Source organism: Phallusia mammillata, chromosome 7 (genome assembly GCF_965637545.1).
Source record: "Phallusia mammillata chromosome 7, kaPhaMamm4.hap1.1, whole genome shotgun sequence".
Lineage (NCBI taxonomy): Eukaryota > Metazoa > Chordata > Ascidiacea > Phlebobranchia > Ascidiidae > Phallusia > Phallusia mammillata.
The window spans coordinates 24,093,338-24,113,095 of NC_137258.1; the positions used below are offsets into that span (position 1 = coordinate 24,093,338).

Below are 19,758 nucleotides of genomic sequence, written 5' to 3' on the forward strand. Positions count from 1 at the left end.
CTAGTTAAAGTCATTCAAATTACGGTTGCAATTGTTTTGCAAATAACAACTTTTGATGCAGTGTCGCCATGTAAAATTATCAAAAAGCGCAACTTGTCTTGCCAAAAGTAGCCCAAAAGAGCCCAATTTGAAAAATTAACTGCAATACAAATAATTTTGCCACTTTCGCCTGTTTGGCTCCGTGATTTACACTTGACAACTTTTTATTGTTTGGCGAACGCAACAATAAACTAAATAATTTTTGGTAATAACCGATCTTCCTTAAAAAAAATCCACTGCATTGATATCGAAATGGCAAGCAAAGTGTAAAGCAACTTTAACTTTTCGATCTGCGCTTACATATAATCGTGGATAATGATACGTTCTGGACTAGTTTTAAGTCTCAAAATATTTATATCCCGATAGACAATTGGTCTTGAACTACGGCCGTTTGACATTGGGTCAGGTCCAAAAACTTAATACTTAGCTAGTTACTTTTTTTTTGTGTAAATACTGACACAAAGTGTTAAGTAAGGTCCGAATTAAGCCAGTTTTTTAGGAAACCCAAGCCCGAATCCGGCCCGACTTACAACTCATGTAGGAATAACTAAGATTAGTTGATCACATTATACGCCAGGCGTATTGAGGCGTTGTATTGAGTCGATCCTAAATATACCAAATATTTTAATATGGTAAGACAATGGCTAGAAAATCTAGGTGTTATTTGAATCCACGACAGGTGCCTTGCTCTGTATCATTAATATTTTTTCACGGGGATCGAGCCCAAGGCGCCCCGCGATCAAGGTTTATCAGACGAAATCTTAAAACCACTGCTGCGCGACATAATTGTTGCCTTACGTCGGTGGAAAATAGAACATGGATTACGTTCACTTTTGCGGATTGCAAGTCCTCATGGAAATAATGGACTATGTCACTTTTATGTCAGTCAAAATGATGTATCTAAAGTCTAAACTGAGCTGTGTCCAATCATTATGAGGGTGTTGAAACCATAACCTATTATTGGACTATAATCAGTTTATGAACCAAAATCTGTATAGAAGTCTGGAATTATACCAAGTTTAAAAATAATTTCAAACACCGAGAAAACACATGATGCCGCTGTTGGCGAGAGATATCTCTCGTCGATATCGACCTTATGAGTTTATGTGGAAACAGTGTGCACTTACTGCGGCTTGAAAACAATAGCTTTTTACTGTGGATTACAGAAGCATTTTTCTGTGAAAAACATGTTGCTACAGACAGTGCACATTGTTTCGACCTAAACCAGTGGTTCTCAACCGGGGGTCCAAAAAAAAAAACCTTCAAAGGGGTCCGCGATTAGCTTGACAGTACCAAAAGGGGTTCGCAAAGGCAAAAAGGTTGAGAACCATTAACCTAAACGGTCTTATTCGGTGCAGTTGGTAACGAGAAATGGGACGGATTGGATAGAGTAGCCATCTAACGGCACTCCAGTTTGTTGGGAGTAACAGGGTAAAAACCCGAGCCTCACCAATTCTGTGCGATGCCACAACTGGGCATACACCACAGAGGAAACTGGCTCACAATGGCCAAGTAACTGCTTGGGAACTAAAGGCCGATCTCTTGTCACACCAGCTGCACTGATGAGACCTTGCAGGTCGAAACAGTGTGCACTGTCTGCAGCTTATCATTTATTGGCTCAATGCTTTTACATGTTGTTGCTTTTTATAAAAATTTCATTTTATGACGTTGTTCTTTTCGACCAACTACAAAACACTTTAATCACCGACGCAAGCGATTGGTTAAAATGTCTTGGTATGAAACATTTCGGTATTTACTCTGTTTATATTTGTTTTTGTTATTTGCTACATATTTGTTTGTTTGTTTTTTCAGAACAAAAATAATCTTACACAAAATGCAGGAGTAACACAAACATACTATTAACTTCTAACATAATCCCGATGTCATATTATGTAAAATATCAGTACAAATTGATGATTGCCACATTTTAAGCAAGTATAAATAAACTTACTACAAAAGCAATATTTTTTATACATTGATTCTCAACCCTTTCATATCAGCTTAACAATTAATAATTCGTAAAAAACCTAAAATAACAAAAAAACTAAACACTTTTTGTATGCCGTGGTCCAAGATTAACAAAAAAGGTTGAAAAACACTGTTCTAGAAAAATGTTACACAAATAATTGTTATCCTAGTTTTTTACAAAACTAATGACTTTTGGCTATTCTTCTCTCTTTACTGTTTTCTTTAAATAAGATTGAACATAAAAGTTCGTAAACAGGACAATCAAGGACACCGCGTAACCCATGACCGTTCCATTGAGCCAATCGGGAAAATCACAATCAGCATATAGATTGTAAGCACAATGTACAAATGCGGCTACAAACTGAACCTGCAAAAACAAATATATTAAATAACTATTGTTTTAAAGTAACACTCTAACAAATATAAAGTTTTTTTTTGAGGTTTTAAAATGTTCTTACCAACTGCAACTTGGTGAGATATTTTTTCCACCACAAATATTTCCGCACTTCTGGCCCAAAACACGACAATCCATAATAAGAATACATAACTACATGTACAGATGAGTTGATAAGGCCGATAAAAAATGCTAAAATACAAAAAAAATTCACAAAGTTAAGATTCGATTTAACAAAATGTTTGGCATTAGTTGTAAATGATATTTCACATTTATTGATTAAAATAACGGCCCAAATAAACGTAAAAAGCGACATGCTTTATTGTTCAAACGTTTCGGCAAATGCTCATGCCATCATCAGTGATATGAGGGGCCACATCAGTTACACCCGTTTTTGTACACTTTGATCGCATAATAAATGATAAAAAGCTGTCATATTTTATTTCACATTAATAAAAAAAATATTGTAAAGTGATGTATATATCAAATTTACCATACGTTAAAAACCTAATTCATATGATTCGATTCCGTATAATACTGTTTGTTTTTATCTTAAGAGCAGCGGTGCCAAACCAGTTTTGACTCAAGATCGACTAGGAAGTTGAACTCTCGTGGTCTACCAGGGTCAAAACAACGATTCAATTAAAAAACAAGAAAACAATTACCAGTAGAAAGTATAGCTACTGCAACGAATTTTTGTGACGCAACAAAGCGCCTGTTACGTGGTGTAAACGTATCAACATGGCCTAATAATTATTTCCCACATTAAAGTCATCTATTTACAGAAACATTTCTCCAAAACGTGTTTTTTTAAAATTATTTTCTACATCCCTCGCGATCGACTTGATAGAAATTCGAGACCGACCATTCGAACGCGATCGACGGGTTGGGCACCCCTGAGTTAAGGCATTTATAAACATATTCTTAGACCTAGAGCAAAACCAAACCCACTAAAATCCATTTCCTTTTAAACTTTATTTCCTAATTTAATTGGCTATTTCACATAGTATTTGTCTATATTGAGGTTTTCACGATTACGGGTTCTTGTTTATTCTATTCGACCTGTTTAAAGTCGAAATTAGTACCGAATTCCAACATGAGATTGTCATTTGCATTTTTCAAGGGGGCCACAGGTCCTACAGGGTTACTTAAAGGGGGGCACGAGGTCCAAAAGTTACTTTTAGGGGGCCACAGTCCAAGAAAGGTTGAGAACCACTGTTTTAAATCAACCTCTCATGCTGGGGTAATTTTGGCTAACTTTTGGGTAAAATAAAAGTAGGTGCGCAAATTAGAGTATAAAACAAACTTGGGGAACATCACCATCAGTATTTGCAATAAGTAGATGAAAATAAGGAAACAAGTCATGCTTAAATATAACAGAAAAATGTAATCTTACATTGACCACCAGCCACATATTTGATAGCTAGCCACCAGTTGATAAGCATGGTGGAGTGATGGAAAATATGCAGAAACGAAACTTGACTGAATTTCTTTCTCATGACAAAAAATACAGTGTCCAGCAACTCGATGTACTTGGAAAAGAAATACCACCAACACACACCGGCCATCTATGACAACAAAATAGTTTTCTGAGCTTATTTAATCATACTGTCATTAAATAATATATCTTACCCTCATTGCCAGTGGCTTTGTGGAGTAATCAACGGGTTGACATAACAGACTGTAACCAGCAAGGTAACTTGACATGAAAAACTAAACAAAAATTATCGCACATTTTTTGATTTTGATAAAATGTTTGACGTTTTTGGGCTCCTATATTTTTTTTGTACAGTTTTTTCAAAAACTTTTAAAAAGCACTAAAAGTTTTTTTGCGGAGTTGAGTTGAGTTTATTTTGATTAGTGAAAAAACACATAGCGACGTTAGTTGGACCAGTCGAGGGGGTCCTAGAATCAGTGGTGTGATTCATTTTTTTTGTCAGTCGATTCTATCACAAAGGTAATATTTTTGCCGGTTCTGTTTACAAAAAGTGAGACGGTTCAATAGAACCGGTGCGAACCGGATGAATCCCACCACTGCCTAGAATCTAACTACCCGTTTTATACCATTATAAAAAAATAACATTCCATTCAGTTGTTTACAAATAGTACACAAAACATTTTGTTTGATTGCAAACTTGTTTCACTACCCAGGATTCATATTTCTCAACCATACTCATTAGTAAAGAAAATATTTCGATTGTTAATACTTACCTCATACGCCATGTAAGCAGACAATCCAACTAGGGAAAAGTTGTAAATAATCAAGACATAACGGAGTTTAAATGCCGGAATATTTTTCATCAAAGACTGAGACTTTGCGCAGAATGCGAGATATAAAACTAATGTAAAGAGAGGTGGCCATGGGCTATGAACAAGAAACCAATCTTTTGTGCGAACGTCTGAAAAATACCAAAATTTTGTGTAAGAATAAATGCTATTTATGGTATGTAATGAATCTAATTGATTGCTGATAGAATTTAGGAATTTAATTGTCTTTTAATTTAATTTAAAAATTTAATTTAAAAAAAGGATTTTTTCAAAAATCAACAGACATCAATTTAATTCAATTACCAACAATCAAATACTTAATGAACACAAATTACTCCATTCCATACCTGCCCTTTCTTCAATTGCAGTGTGGTAAAACGCTTTCAAATCTTCCAACATATTTTGCAGATTTTAATAATGTATTTTAATAATGCACAATTAATAATTAAACAGAGCTTTAGTGGTTGCAGAAACATAAATCGCGTTTAAAGTACAATCTCGTCGTAAAATCCATTGATTGTTTAACGTTCGCAAACATAAGCTTTCGCTACGTTTGTTACGAGTTTCGACCAACTTTTACAACGGAGATGAAGTATCCAGAGTTACAACCCAACATGCGTTGACTTTAGTTTGTTAAACAGCTAATAAGCGTCTTAAAATTTTGCACAGTTTGTTAAAAGACCATCGGAAATTGTGCAGTGCGTATATTCAGTTAAGATATTCAGTTACATTTCCTTTTGTTGTTAGTACTAAAGAACAACGGATACAAAACAAAAAAGACGGCTTAGCAATAATTTCCTCAAATAAATTGCTAGTTAAAGTCATTCAAATTACGGTTGCAATTGTTTTGCAAAAGACAACTTTGAATTTTGATGCAGTGTCGCCATGAAAAATCAAAAGCGCAACTTGGCTCGTCAAAAGTAGCCCAAAAGAGCTCAATTTTACAAATTATACCTGTAATACAAATAATTTTTACCACTTTCGACTGTTTGGCTTTTTAATCTACTCTTGGCAACTTTTTATTGCTTGGCGAAGGCAACAATGAACTATATTTTTGGTAATGACCGATTTTCCCTAAACACATTCACTGTATTGATATTGAAATGACAAGCAACATGCAAACTGGAGCCCGAACCCGAATCGTTTTTTAGAAGTTTAGGCCCAAAACTTTGATTGGCAGGCCTATACATTAAAAGACTCATGAAAGACCAAGACAACAAACACAATAGATAATAATATACAATTGGTCTTGAACAAGGACGTTTTAGGACTGTTTGACAACATTAGGTTAGGTCCCACAACTGAATACTTAGTTAAATTTATTCAAAAAATACTGATACAGAGTGTATAAAAACCAAAGCCCGAACCCGGCCCGACTTACAACTCCTGTAGGAATAACTAAGATTAGTTGATCACATTGTACGCCAGGCATGTTGAAGGCGTTCTACTGGGTAGATCCTAAATATACCGAATATTTCAATATGGTAAAACAGTGGCTAGAAAAATCGAGGTGATTTCGAATCCACGACAGTCGCATCAGCCGTCACCTTTCGACACTCCTGTTTGTCGTTTGCACTTTATATGTTGAAACAGTGTGCACTGACTGCAGCTTAAAAATAATAGCTTTTTACGATGGATTACAAAAACATTTTTCTGTGAAAAACTAAAAACTGTTGTTGCAGACAGTGCACAGTGTTTCGACCTAAAAGGTCTCATCGGTGCAGCTGGTGACGAGAGATTGGCCGTATTGGCTAGTGTAGCCATCCAACGGCACTCCAGTTTGTTGGGAGTAACAGGGTAAAAACCCGAGCCTTGCCTATTCTGTGCGATACCACAACTGGACATACACCACAGAGGAAACTGGCTCACGATGGCCAAGCAACTACTTGGGAAACAAAGGCCGATCTCTTGTCACCAGCTGCACCGATGAGACCTTATAGGTCAAGACAGTGCGCACTGTCTGCAGCTAATTATTTATTGGCTCAATGCTTTTACATGTTGTTGCTTTTTATAAAAATTTCATTTTATGACGTTGTTGTTTTCGACCAACTACAAAACACTTTAATTAGCGACGCAAGCGATTGGTTAAAATGTCTTGGTATGAAACTTTCGGTATTTACTCTATTTATTCAGGGTGCGCCTTCCGTGACGATGTGCGTAATGAACTAAACCAAAAACGATCCAATCTCATTTAGAAAAGAAGAAGATGGGATAATGAGAAAGGTGATTGAAAACAAAAACGTGTGTGGAATGAGTCAACGGGAAACCGCTACAGGATGCGTTTAGGTTAAAGTGCGAACAACAATTGCTGATTGACGCAACTAAACACTTTGGTGATTTTGACTCGTTCGAAAAAGATTGTTTTCACATAAAATGACGCATTTTTTTGTTTCCAATTCTTTTGCTTTGGCGCTGTCCGAACAAGGCGATTGCCATTTATTTGAATTGGCATTGTGGCGTAACAAACCGGTTTGTTGATGTTTAGGTTGGCGTTTTGGAGCGGGCAGGTTTGAAAACAAAATGTTCTGATCGCTTGTGTTACGGCAACAACATACATTTTGCTTCACAGGAAATCTTTCATTTTTTAAACCGTGACCGACTTTTGGCGTTTTAATGACGTCAAATGAAAACACCTCTACGAAGGAGTTCCATTTTTTTTCAGTTTATGAGTTTCGTCCTTCTTTTTTCACTATCGTAATCGAGGATGTGAAATCAATGCCGAATTAGGATGTCAGAAACCGACTGTAAACTGACAGACGCAAACGGATGAAGTCAGAACCAGACATTCCCAGTACGACAAGTAAAAACACAAAGAAAAGAAGTGTCAATTCAAAAGAAGTGTATGTTGGCTATAGAATATGATTAGTAACATTAAATTCAGTGATTATTTTTTAAGTTTAGAGATTTCACGACAATCAGTAATGTTGAGATCAGTTATTGTGTAGTAAAAAAAAAACTTTTTCTAACATAGCCATAATGTTAAAACAGGAATAGTAATTCTCAAAACAAGGTCGTCGTGTTTCAGGTTTTGACAGAAAAAAGGTCGAATGCTCAAACAAAAAGGCCGTTTTTCTTGTGAAAGTTTAAACTTCTACTAATAATCAGATTTCAGTTTTAGGCTAACATTAAACTAATGACCTGTGAAGTAACATGAATCTGTTCGAGTATTTTTTGTGAAGAGTCAAAATATTTAAGTATTTGGTCAAAAATGGCCCACAACATAAGTCAGATTATGTAGTTTAGTTTATAAACAAAGAGATATTCCAAAACTAGCAAATAACAATCTATCAACAATGTGTTTTGTGATTTTTGAATGCAGAATTGAAACAGGACAATCATGTGTGTATTTAATTGTTCGTCAACACAATCGAATTCTTCTATTGACAGTGTCGTAACAACGGAAAGCATCAGTGAGACAATATTGTTTTATCAATAAACCTTAATTAAAAATCATTCTATCGTTTAGTGCATTAATTATTATTTAAGCGAAACCGAAAAATATTCAAACATTTTGTTCTGAATCTTTCGAGATTTATCTTTTTAAGACGGTTTTGACAAATTTTTTTAGGATCATTAACTAATGTCAAAAAAAAGCCGTAAAACGAATTTGCAGAGTTCAGTAAACGGTTTTTATTTGAAAAAAAAAACGTTGATAAATTGCGGACGCCTTAAAATACTGTGCGTTAAATTAAAAATGATTGCAATTTTTTTAGCCCGTTTAGTTTAGATTTTTCTTCCTTTTTGTATTTTAACACAAAATTCTGATAATTTTGCATTTTTGCAGCAAACGTATCTTTAACACCTGCTGTGCCTTCATCAATGATGACGTCAAACCTGGATAGAGCAGCTCGTTGTGAGAAGGAAATGAACAGGATTAAGAAAATGCTTTACATCGCATCCTTCGGTCTCTTCTTCAACATTTCGGCTTACTATGGTAAATATGCAACATTTGTGCAGTCACCACAAACACTAGTATTCTGCAGTTTGCTGATGTTATAACGGAAACCATTACTACGTTTGTTGTGGAGTCCGCGGCTTCGGGCGAACTACAAGGGACCAGAGAAATTTGTTTCGGATTTATGCTCACGCCCACTTAGACTTCACTTTTGACAATTTCTTCACTCATAACAAACTTTGTTTACTTTGTAACCGTCCCATTTTTGGTTTTTAAATGCTTTGTTTAAGTAATCTTGGATGCAAAGAAGACAATTAGGTTTCGTGCTTAATTGAATCCATGCGTTTAGTCGATTTAAGATTTTAAGGCAATTAAACAGGCCAACATAATGCTATAAAATGTTTAACGTACAAAAATTGCTCAAAAAATCAAAAAGACTTTGAGTAGAGTTTATTTCGCTTGGTGGAAGAACGCATAGCAACACAAATGTACTAAAACAATCACTAAGCCGGAAATAGCTGCGCAACGTTGAAACGTTATGGAGCGCAAAAAGTGCCGGGCACAATTGGTGGATGGTGGTACAACGCGCTGCAGCTACACCTTATTATGAAGCGTTATACGTGACGGGAGCTCACAAGTTACATTAAACTCTGAAAATAAACAGTTTTTTTTTAATCATCACAGTGTAAAGTAAGACGGTAATAAATGAAAAGTTGTGGTAAAAGGACATCGAAAAAACTAAGTTGGCTGATTGTTTGTGCTCGCAAGGTTGTCGGTTCTAATCCCACCTTGTCTAAATCAGTCGAATTTAATACATTGGCCTGAATTAAACTTCCTAAAGTTCAGTTAGGCTAGTTAAACACATTACAAGTACAGGGTCTGGCAGCGCTGCTGTAACGCACCACAAACAGAAAAAATTAAACGCCTGTTTGGATCATAAAAGAATCTGTCGCTAACGTTAACGGAGTCCTTAGTTCACGGGCGAACCACTTGCACCAACCTAATGGATTTGAAAACATACACTTACCTTACATGCCATGTGCATTAGCGAAGCTTATCGCGCCTTGCCCTGACTACCTTAGACTTCCTTTTATAATTTTTTTTACCGGACATAAAAATGGTGCCTTACAGCAGTGCTCTTTAACCGGTGTGCACGGTATGCATAGCGTGCACCAGTACGAAGAGGTATACAAGGGCGCATCACAAACTTTTAATGAACCATTAATATTTGACTTTCAGGATTTTGGAAAAAAAGATGTAGGTTTCAACTGGTGTATAAATGAACCTCTGTTTTTCCTTAAAATGGTGATGTCTAACACTTTCAGTGTGGTTGACTACGCCAAAAGGCGTTTTGCCTAGAGTGCAGATTGACGTTTTACGTCAAATGTTTTCGATCAAAAACGCGACTGCCTGTTATTGTACGTCGAGATCAAACAGCCCACGCCATTTTCATGTCGCTTTTTACGTCAGTTTATACCTTTTAAGTAAACAGGGTGCATGAGTTCGTCACAACAACTTTAAGGGTTCACCAAACCAAAAAAGGTTGAAGAGCCCCGCGTTACAGTACAAAAATACTACACTCGCACCACAGGATCGGGAAACGGCTGCAAAACGTCCCGGTTGAAAATACGCCAATGTAAGAATATGTACAGGCCTAAACAGGAATGTTAAAAAACAAAGCAGCCGCACCCTTAAGACAATTACGTTTACAAATAACACGTGGCAGAAAAGCATGGGATCTCGCGTATTATTTGCTCCCCTTATAACAAGATAATGTGCGGGTTCGGGTTTAAATTTGAATAAAACGGGCTTAATTCGGCCTAACTTCACACACTCCGCCTCATTTGTGGCGCAATTTCTACAGCTTTTGCTCCTAATTCGGGCTTTATGTACAAAAAATGGGTTTAACTCGGTAATGGAACTTAATTTCAAGCCCGATGCAACTCTATCTTAACAAACCGCTATGTGTTTTATAATTTTGTACAATTTGGGTTTAAAATATTCAAACCCTATCAGATTTTGCATCTTTTTAAGAGCGTACGCCCGAATCAATGAGCGAACATATAACATAACAACCGCAGCTTCGTGGTCACCACAAACGAAAGAATTCAGACGCCTACCGCCCTCATATAGACTGGTGTACGTGACACTATTGGAGTCCGTAGCCTTGGGTGACTCATTACACCACTATCAAACAAAAACTATCAAACTATCTTACTTTGTGGGCCCTGGCTACCTTAGACTTCCTTTTCACAAAATCTTGCGGCTACATTAGTTTAAAAGCTGCGTATTGTCGCTCACAATTACAAACAAGATTGCTCAAACACTTCCTTATGGCATTTTAATTGCTGTTGTTAACAGCTGTTGCTGTAATTATGTCTGTTTTTGCGCCCAAACTTTTTGTGTATGACCCCAAAATTATTTTTGTTATTTTGTCCAATGTTGGGTTTGTATTACCTTCATTAAGATAAACAAATACAGGAAATGCATGAAAACTTAATAATAGCATCAAAGTTAAAGCCTCTTTGCACTACGGCCAAATTATTATTTATCTATTTTTTGTTTTTTTAATCTTTTTTTATTGTATGTCCCTTTATTGTACCAAAGAATTTTTAAATTAAACGCTGTTAGTTCTTAATATGAATATAGGCATCGTAATGCACAAAGACGATTTTGTGTGTGTAGTTGTATGCTTGTGTTTTGTGTGTGTGTGTGTGTTCTTGTCTTGGAACTGTGTCCGTGTGTCATAGAGTGATGTTTCAAATTATACTACGTGATTTGGTGCAGGACCCATTTGTTAGTATCCAAGCAAGTCCTGTAGTTCACTTAATAATTGTACACATTCACATCGAACAAACACGAATTCAAGCCCGTCGCGGCCCGCGTTTACACTATCGCTAATTCATTCGGCCGCGGCATGCTAACAGGTTATGCCCACCTTTGCGACTCTGATATTCTAAAATACACAACGTTAACTCAACAAGCTGGTGCGCTGTGTAATCACCACAAACGATAGTGTTTCACGACTTCCGGTATCATATAACCAACTGTACGTGGGTTTCGGGCTTGCGCTTTTATGACCTTCCTTCAAACATTTAATTGTGTCCTGATTTCACGTTAGTAAATCTAAATTTAGGTTTTCGCTGTTCAAAATCGATCTTGCAGCCTCCTTTCGATTTGGGCCCGCTTACACCTTCAGGATATGATTATTTCTGTTGTATTAGGCAGATTCGTTTTTGTTTGCGACGCAAATTATAGGTGTCACTTAAAAGTGTCTCACTTCAGCTATCATCCACCAATTGTACCCTACACTTTTTTGCGCTCCACACTGGTTAATTGCTCGCACGCACGATCACTCGCTTGGCTTGGAATTGCGTCGGCGTTGACCACATTGTCTACTTCATGCTTGGTTGACTGCTAACATTTTGTCAAGACTAAATGATATGAAATCCCGCATAAGATTATTAAACATAAGTTTTCCTGAATAATATTTGCTGTATTACTCATTGCTATATATTTGCTGATCTGTGATTACTAGCTAGCACAACATAACGAGTTTAAACATTATCTGGTAATTATGTAACATCGTTTGGGATACACAAAATATATCAAAGACCAAAAATATGCAGTTTTACTAACATAAACACCATGTGGCTCAACCCCTGCGTAGCAAATTCGTTCACTTTTGCCTGCACGCGCTGCCCGAACAATGGATTTTCAATTCGGCTGCAAGCGACGCACGCAGCATGAGATCAAGCTCGCGCCGCCTGCGGACAAAACATTAATAAACAAAGATCGTGCGAGCGGTGTGGATGGGGCCTAACGCTTAAACGTCACCAAATTAGCCGAGTGTTTAGCACAATCGCCCTGTGTTCACAAGGTTGTTGGTTCTAATCCTATCTCCGCCGCTTGTGTTGTCCTGAGCAAATTAATTGAGTGGCAATGCTCCAATCCAGTGGTTCCCGATGGGTTGAACTAATTTGGAGACACTAACTGTCTAAGTCTTAAATAAAAAATTAAATTAAAAAAAATTATTGCAATAAAACGGACTGCAATAAAACAGCCAACTCGACGGCGGAGTCATTGTTGTGAGCAAACGCATTCAGGCGTTGCCCGCCCACTGAGGATAAAAATAAAACAAATAAACAAACGTTGCGCAGCTATTTCCGGGTAGATGATTATTATTTCAATGCAATTGTGTCGCTATATTATCATTCACCAAGCGAAACAAACTCAACAGTATTGTAATAGATAGTGCGCCGGACCCGCTTATAAGTTCGGATATGATTTTCTCCCACAAGGTCAAAGAGTTTCGACTAACACTGGTACGGCAATTTTCATAAACTTGAACTTTTATGAAGTTGCCCGGTCTTGTTAAAATGAAACTGAATTAGTAGGCTACTAGCCATACCGAGGGGTTGCAGTTATTAACAACAGGAATGCAGTTATTAATAGTTGAAATGAAATTACCTTTATCCCATATGAAGGGACTTGCAACCTTCAAAGCAGTCTGAAATCCCTTTTAAACATTTATTTCTTGACTAAGGTGACATAGCAGGTGTTATGTGTTACACAGGCCCAAGCAACGAGCACCACAAATGTTAGTCTCTCTTTAGGGGTGTCCATTACATAGTGAAAGGAAACTGTAACTACTGGAGGTCCTGAGCCTTGGGCAAAAACGCTGAACCATTACTCAGCAACCAACAAACAAAAACCGCGCATGGCTCCTCTAGACCTCCTTTTGACCATCCTCGTCAAAATGCATGCATTGTGAGCAAAAATAACAAAGCCAGTATTTGAGTGTGAAACTTCACACAACGTTTCGACGGTACCTTCGAGTCGGCCGTTTCTCTACTATTGTGCAGCACCAAGTTACATTCCTTCTGTTGGTTTATTTCACCTGACGATGACAAAAGTAACTGTCGAAACGTAGTAATGTTTTATACTCAACTGTTGGCTCGGGATGTTTAAAACCGTGCATTATTACCGAAATACAGCATTATTAGCAAACAAGCAGTGCAATGGAAGTTACGAGTGGGACAGTGGGAAGTCATAAAAACACGGAAATGACAAAATAAAAACGAAAAACTTTATGGCTGAAACAAAAAAAATACTTTGGGAAAAAGTATCTGCTATCTAAACTGTGTTCACTTACACGACAGACAAAAATACAAAAATGGTACACGACAGACAAAAATACAAAATGGTTTTCGTTCTTACAGGACTCTTTAATCTTTGAATGGAAAGGTATCTTAGATCCAAACTGTGTTGACCAGATTGCAACTCACGTAATGTTTCTCGTTTGTACAGGCCTCGTCAACCTTCAGAGCAGTTTGAACATCCGGGACGGTTTGGGCACGACCGGTCTGGCGATCGGTTACGTTTCCTCCCTGGTGTGGGCTTTGCTCTTAACGCCTCTCGCTATCGACAATCTCGGGCCCAAAAACGCAATGGTTGTCAGCGAAATCACCTACGTCATCTACTGCTTGGCGAACTTCTATCCGAGTAAGTAAAATTTTGTCTTAAAATTTAAAGCGTTTTTGGCAAATAACTACGTGGCTTGTATTTGATACTATTGGTACGTCGTTGTAGGCAGTGGTGGGATTCACATTTTTTGTTAGCCGGTTCTATCACAAAAGTCATATTTTTCAGCCGGTTCGGTTACAAAAAGTCCGTTGACAGTAACCAGTAATGCTAACCGGTTTGCTGATCTCATAACATTTTGTGAGACGGTTCCATAGAACCGGTGCGAACCGGCTGAATCCCACCACTGGTTTTAGGCCTAACTGTATGCTGTTATTTTTTTTTCCCTAAAATGGGCGAAAAACAACACATGTGGCGGAAGTAGGTTAAAATGTAACGCAATCATCAAGTCATACAAACATTTGTTAAGTTAATTAGTCGAAATTAGGAAATAAATAATAATATTAGGGAATGTCGTCTTTTGGTAAAATAAAGTGTTTTTGCTTAAAAATTGGCTTTAGAAGACATTTATCTAAATAGAATACAATTTTAAAATATTTATTTACAGAAAAATAAGTTTACAATTTTACCAAAAGTAAGAATATTTTTGCAGACTACTTTACTTTAATTCCGGGGGCCATTGTGCTTGGATTTGGCGAGGCTTGCTGTTGGGCGTCCATGTCGGTAATCGTGACGTACTACGGGGAGCAGTACTGGTCCTTGTCGGCGTTTACGGCTTCAGATTCCGGCAACAACCGACAAAAATCGCTGCCTAATTTGGAGACGGTTACAACCGATGAAATATACGGGGGTCACAACAGTTTGGACGACGACCGCTGGGGTGGTTACGCTGCTCGAAAAATCTGCACAAAGAAAAATAAAGATGTTTACGTCAGCAAATTTTTCAGCAAGTATTTCTCCATCATCAAAACCAGTCAGGTAAGAATACGTTGAAAAATGTGGTAGTTTTTGTACGTCCAAGTTTTAGTCGGGTTTAGAGGAGGAAGCCTCCTGGACGATAAAATGACGTCATATGGTTGTGACGTCATATTGACCAAATGACGTCATATTGTTCTTGAAACATATTTGAACTTGTTTTTAGGATAACCTTGACCAATAGGTTCGTTTATTCGCTGTTTAATTCGAACGACAAATGCATACTATTACTCAACCACAAAAATGCCAGACCACTCGTAGCCTGAGCAAGGAGAAACAAAGTCAATATCGGAGTGTGAAAGGTCACAGTGTCAAGCCATCTGACCAGACCAATGCAAACGTTTTACACTTGGATATTGACTTGTATATTCTTGCTTGTTAATGTTTAAAACTGGGAATTGTGAAGCTGACTTGTAACCTAGTTAGTTCTGTCATCAGCGTAAAGTTCAATTTTCCGAAAAACTTGCAATTAAACGAATAAACTTTGAACGTCATAGTACGTCATGCCCATTAAAGGCGCCATCGGATCAGCCGGTCACCAAGCATTCACCACCATACGGCAAGGCAGAAGGCACAGGCTAGAAAAATCTACATGTATTTTTTGAACTTCAGATATGTATTTTTGTTACCAAGCCGCACTCTTAACCGCATCTGCAGCGTTTCCAAATCTTTATCGACACTTTGATTCAGATTGTCGGCAACTTGCTCTCCTACGTCGCCCTGTACGCTGGCGTGGTCGTCCATGGCAACGCAGATGGTGCTGAGATGTCGCCTAGCAACATGTCACGTGTCAACTCGTCGAATGTCAGCAACGTCACTTTCGATCTTTCCCTGTGCGGAATCAACGATTGTGCGGTAAGACAATGCTGTTCTATGACATTACAATAGCTGTTGTTATTTAGTTTGTGGTGTTTTGGGACTTGGAGCGTATCAATTTATTGGATTATCTTAATCCAATTTCTAAGAGAGACAAATAAAACCTTAATTTAAAATTGCAGCAATAAAAAATTACTTTCACTACTTTCATTTTTTTTGCTATGTTGTAAATATTTAACTTTTTGTTGGCAGGCAAATTTTCAAATGGCTTCTCCCGAAATGTTGTCCCGATATTTGGCCACGAACGAGATGTCAGTTTCCGTGTTACTTGCCGTGTTCGCAGTTATGCACGCGATCGCCATCGCAATGCATTTCTTCCTTCTCGACCCAATTCCAAAATGGAGGCCAAGCTACAACGCCAATGGAATGGCAGTTTGCCAAACCAACGGTAGGTTAAAGTTCATGGTTGAAACATAAATCTTATTACAGACTAGCAACAAAGCAATGCTTCTGCCAAAAAAAAAACGAACAAAAAGATGTATATCACCTGTATAGCGATCCCAGTGTCTGCAAAAACAATCAAATTTCGATGTGTCTATGGCAGCCAAATTATTCTTAAAGTCGAATGTATTTTATTTATATTAAAACACCATGGGTGGTTTTAGTCACTAAACACAGTTTATGCAAAGTAGAAAGACAACGTAGAGACTGTGGTGTGGAAACATAAGTGATGATAATGTTTCGAAAATGAATGAATTGAAAAAAAGCTTCAGGCAAACGAAATTTACGAACACGTACTTTTACAGTGACCAAGGAGTTTGGGTTTTGGAAAAGGACTTTGGGGACACTTGCGGCGCTGTTTCGTCAGATGTTTTCACTCCAACAAATTTTGGTTTCTCCGATAGCCCTGTATTTTGGTCTGTTCCTCTCCTACAGTCTGTCCGAATTTACGAGGGCGTTTATCTCATGTACCATGGGTGTTGAAACGGTAAGAGTGGAAACGGATGTCATGTTGGAAAACCGCGTTTAGATGTAGCTTACATTGCTGTACATATAAGATATTTGTATGTTTGCATTTCTATTGTAAATGCAATGGTCTAATAATAATTTAATTTGGTTATTGAGTAATTTAAACTTAACGAGCAGAAAAAATACCGTTACCCGAAAACGTAGAAACTCGATTTTCACCTTTTTTCGCGTCTTTCCACATTTTTGAGCCTAAAATTTACTAAAATCGGTTGTAAATCAGGCCCATGGGCAGTTATAACTGCAGTTATTGTTCTTTGCCTTGTAGCTGTCTTCTGCCTTGTAGCTAAACAGTATTTGGATAAAACATTTGCCAAGCTTTTAAGTGGTTTTCTGTCACAGGTTGGATTAGTGATGATGCTCTTTGGCGCCTCCAGTATGTTTGCGGCGTATTTGCTCGGCAAAGTCGTTCCCAGATTCGGGAGAAACCCTCTTTATCTGCTCGCTTCGTTGATTGACCTTGCTTGCTACGGAAGGTCAGTTTAAAATCACTGTGGCTAAACTGCAATTTAATTCGTCTAAAGATATAAAGTTAATTCAAAAACAAAACTGTAAAAGACCTGTAAATAAGGCTCGATCAACGATAGGCAAAGTAATTACGCGCTATACGGCCTTAGGGAAGGAGCGACCGCATAAATATCTTTTTTTAACTTTAAATTGTGTCGTAGGGTTGAAATGAACCCCCAAGTAGGGTTTTTTAAATGATACTAGGTCGTCTTCTATGAACGTAAATATTGCAACTATGGCACGATGAAATTGGACCTTTAAAACTTACCTTCTTACCCGCTCTGCAGTCACAAGTTACCACTGTATGGGGTATCAAAAATTTAAATGCAAAGGACTAGCTAAATATATAAACTAGGGTTGTTTGTATTGGATTGTATTAACCAGTTCTCTGACAGTTTCGGATCGAGCTGCGTTCTGAAGTCCGTGTCTGCGTTTCTAAATTTGAAGTTTAAACAGAGAGTTTAGTATTTTGTTTGACGATTTCCTGCCAAATACGTGTTTACAAAACACAACAGACTAAACTATTTATATTGTCCTAAAATATTTGTACCGATATCCTCCAAATACATTTATGTTTATAGTTACCTATTTCTATTTCCTGTGACGGGATAAAAATAGCAAAACTTTGTTTATACGAACCGTAAGAGTTGACATACCGGATGTTTATATTTAACATTTATGAAATGTAACAAAATAGTTATATATATATAAGTCATCTTCTTTTGTGATTTTCTCAAGGTTTCGTTTTTTTGCGGCTCCATACACACTTAAAAAATACCTTCTGGCCCCGACAATAAAAAAGTTTGAGAACCACTGTTCTAAACCCTATTGTAGAAGCACGTGGGCCCATGGAGCCTACTCCTTGTTATAAGAAACGTAAAATCAGTTATATAAGCTGTTGCTGCCAGGTAGAATGCACAAACGGGTATTGCTCTTCCAGCAGTTTTATAATGAATAAATAATCGACGTTTCGACGTCCCATACGAGACGCCTTTATGAGAATAATGGCATAACTTAAAACATAAAGTTATTATAAAGCGACAAAGGCATCGGTAACACACAAAAACAGCGATAAGAAGCTGGTGGGTTACTTTGGGTTAATTTATCAATCACGATTTCCCTGGCACTATTTTATGGACGCTTGGGGCTTCTTCAACTCTTGGGTACAAGCAACCTAAATCAGTTGTTTATTTTTTTCAGTAATTTCATTTGGACACCTAGTGGCGAAGATACTCTTCCAGTTTACTTTATGGCCGCCGGATTCGGGTTCAATGCCGGTTTATGGGAACCTCTAATCAACAGTGAGTAACTGGATGTAAAAGTTATTCTTTAAATTAGGAAACAACGCAAACACTGTTGTCATTTCTCGTAGTTGATAGCGAAGCTGATAGGTCAATTTGCATATTTGTCGATATGATTTGAACTTATAATAACTGATATCCTTTCACCCAATAAAACTGCACATAAAATATTAATTGGGAAAGCGACATATTAATAACAACTTACCTGTTCGAATACAAATGATCTTTAATAGGCTACCGACTGGCCCTAACCAAATTTTGTCTTAGAGTCGAATTAAATCTTCTCATACTAACGACGATTTTAGAATTTAGATCATGCAAAAAAATTGTGTTGGTGTTTTTTTGTTACCGATTCCAATCCAAAGTCCATCGCTGCATTTTTCATTATTTGTAATGTTTTCATGTTTTATTCTTTTAACTTATTGTTATGTCATTTCCATTTTGTTTTAGGCACCTACGCTCACTACTTTTCCGACAATACTTCAGCCTCGTTCAGTTTGTGGAATTTCTGGGGTGCTGCAGGGCTCTGTGTGGGATTTTCACTTAGCACAACTGTTTGTCTTGCAGTGAAACTTTACATTTTGATCAGTTTGTTGTCTATTTCTATGGTGTGCTACGTTTGCGCCGAGCTACGCTTTCTGCAGCTGGCAAAAGTCGAACCCGAATTGACGCATGAAAACGCTGAATAATTGTTTTTATTGGTGTTGTGTAAAAAGTGGTGTAAAATGTTTTTTCGCTGGCCAGATTTGGCTGCTTTTGAACTGCTGTAGTTTGGTTTAACAAATGCGATGTTTTATCTTTTCCCGCTTTTTGGATGGTAATTTTTTGGTCTTTTCATTTTTCTGTTATTATTTTCTTGTGATTATGAGAAAGCTGTCAATAAAACGCATGTATAAATGTGATTCTGACGACTAAATTTAGTTTACGCTTTCTATGGTTTTTACGTTTTGCGACGTTTCTTCATGAAAAATATAAACAAACACACGTGGAAATGAGAAGCCGTTTGCGGTGAAATTTGCAAATTCTAACTCTAAGCAAAGTTTATTTTTTAATGTATCCAGTGAAAAGATAAGATTAGCCCTAAGCAACACAGAATAAGTGACGAATAATTGCTTTAATTTAGAAGCACTATACACGGACTTCGA

General features: G+C 37.3%; 2 protein-coding genes across 2 annotated transcripts; one reads left to right on the plus strand and one right to left on the minus strand.

The window, feature by feature from the left end:
• Window positions 1-1,789: 1,789 nt before the first annotated feature.
• On the minus strand, window positions 1,790-5,249 carry LOC145239237 (very long chain fatty acid elongase 4-like). Its single transcript, XM_080102534.1, has 6 exons — window positions 5,017-5,249; window positions 4,613-4,800; window positions 4,034-4,114; window positions 3,798-3,969; window positions 2,466-2,593; window positions 1,790-2,374 (listed from the first exon to the last, which is right to left on the minus strand). Exons 1-6 carry the CDS (start codon window positions 5,066-5,068, stop codon window positions 2,204-2,206), a joined length of 792 nt encoding a protein of 263 aa, XP_079958660.1. The 5' UTR covers window positions 5,069-5,249; the 3' UTR covers window positions 1,790-2,203.
• A 2,743-nt stretch (window positions 5,250-7,992) lies between these two features.
• LOC145238891 (protein unc-93 homolog A-like) lies at window positions 7,993-19,611 on the plus strand. Its single transcript, XM_080102170.1, has 10 exons — window positions 7,993-8,079; window positions 8,454-8,603; window positions 13,875-14,069; window positions 14,641-14,966; window positions 15,654-15,818; window positions 16,032-16,227; window positions 16,586-16,767; window positions 17,148-17,281; window positions 18,513-18,613; window positions 19,064-19,611. The coding sequence occupies exons 1-10, from the start codon at window positions 8,007-8,009 to the stop codon at window positions 19,300-19,302; spliced, it is 1,761 nt and encodes a 586-aa protein (XP_079958296.1). The 5' UTR covers window positions 7,993-8,006; the 3' UTR covers window positions 19,303-19,611.
• Window positions 19,612-19,758: the final 147 nt, after the last annotated feature.

Coding starts and splice junctions, on each gene's coding strand:
- LOC145239237 (XM_080102534.1), bottom strand. CDS start 5,068: ATGTTGGAAGATTTGAAAGCGTTTTACCACACTGCAATTGAAGAAAGG. Junction 4,801..5,016: donor TGCAATTGAAGAAAGGGCAG/GTATGGAATGGA, acceptor GGTATTTTTCAG/ACGTTCGCACAAAAGATTGG. Junction 2,594..3,797: donor ATATGTGGCTGGTGGTCAAT/GTAAGATTACAT, acceptor TTTGTATTTTAG/CATTTTTTATCGGCCTTATC.
- LOC145238891 (XM_080102170.1), top strand. CDS start 8,007: ATGTGTGTATTTAATTGTTCGTCAACACAATCGAATTCTTCTATTGAC. Junction 16,768..17,147: donor GTACCATGGGTGTTGAAACG/GTAAGAGTGGAA, acceptor TTTCTGTCACAG/GTTGGATTAGTGATGATGCT. Junction 17,282..18,512: donor GACCTTGCTTGCTACGGAAG/GTCAGTTTAAAA, acceptor TATTTTTTTCAG/TAATTTCATTTGGACACCTA.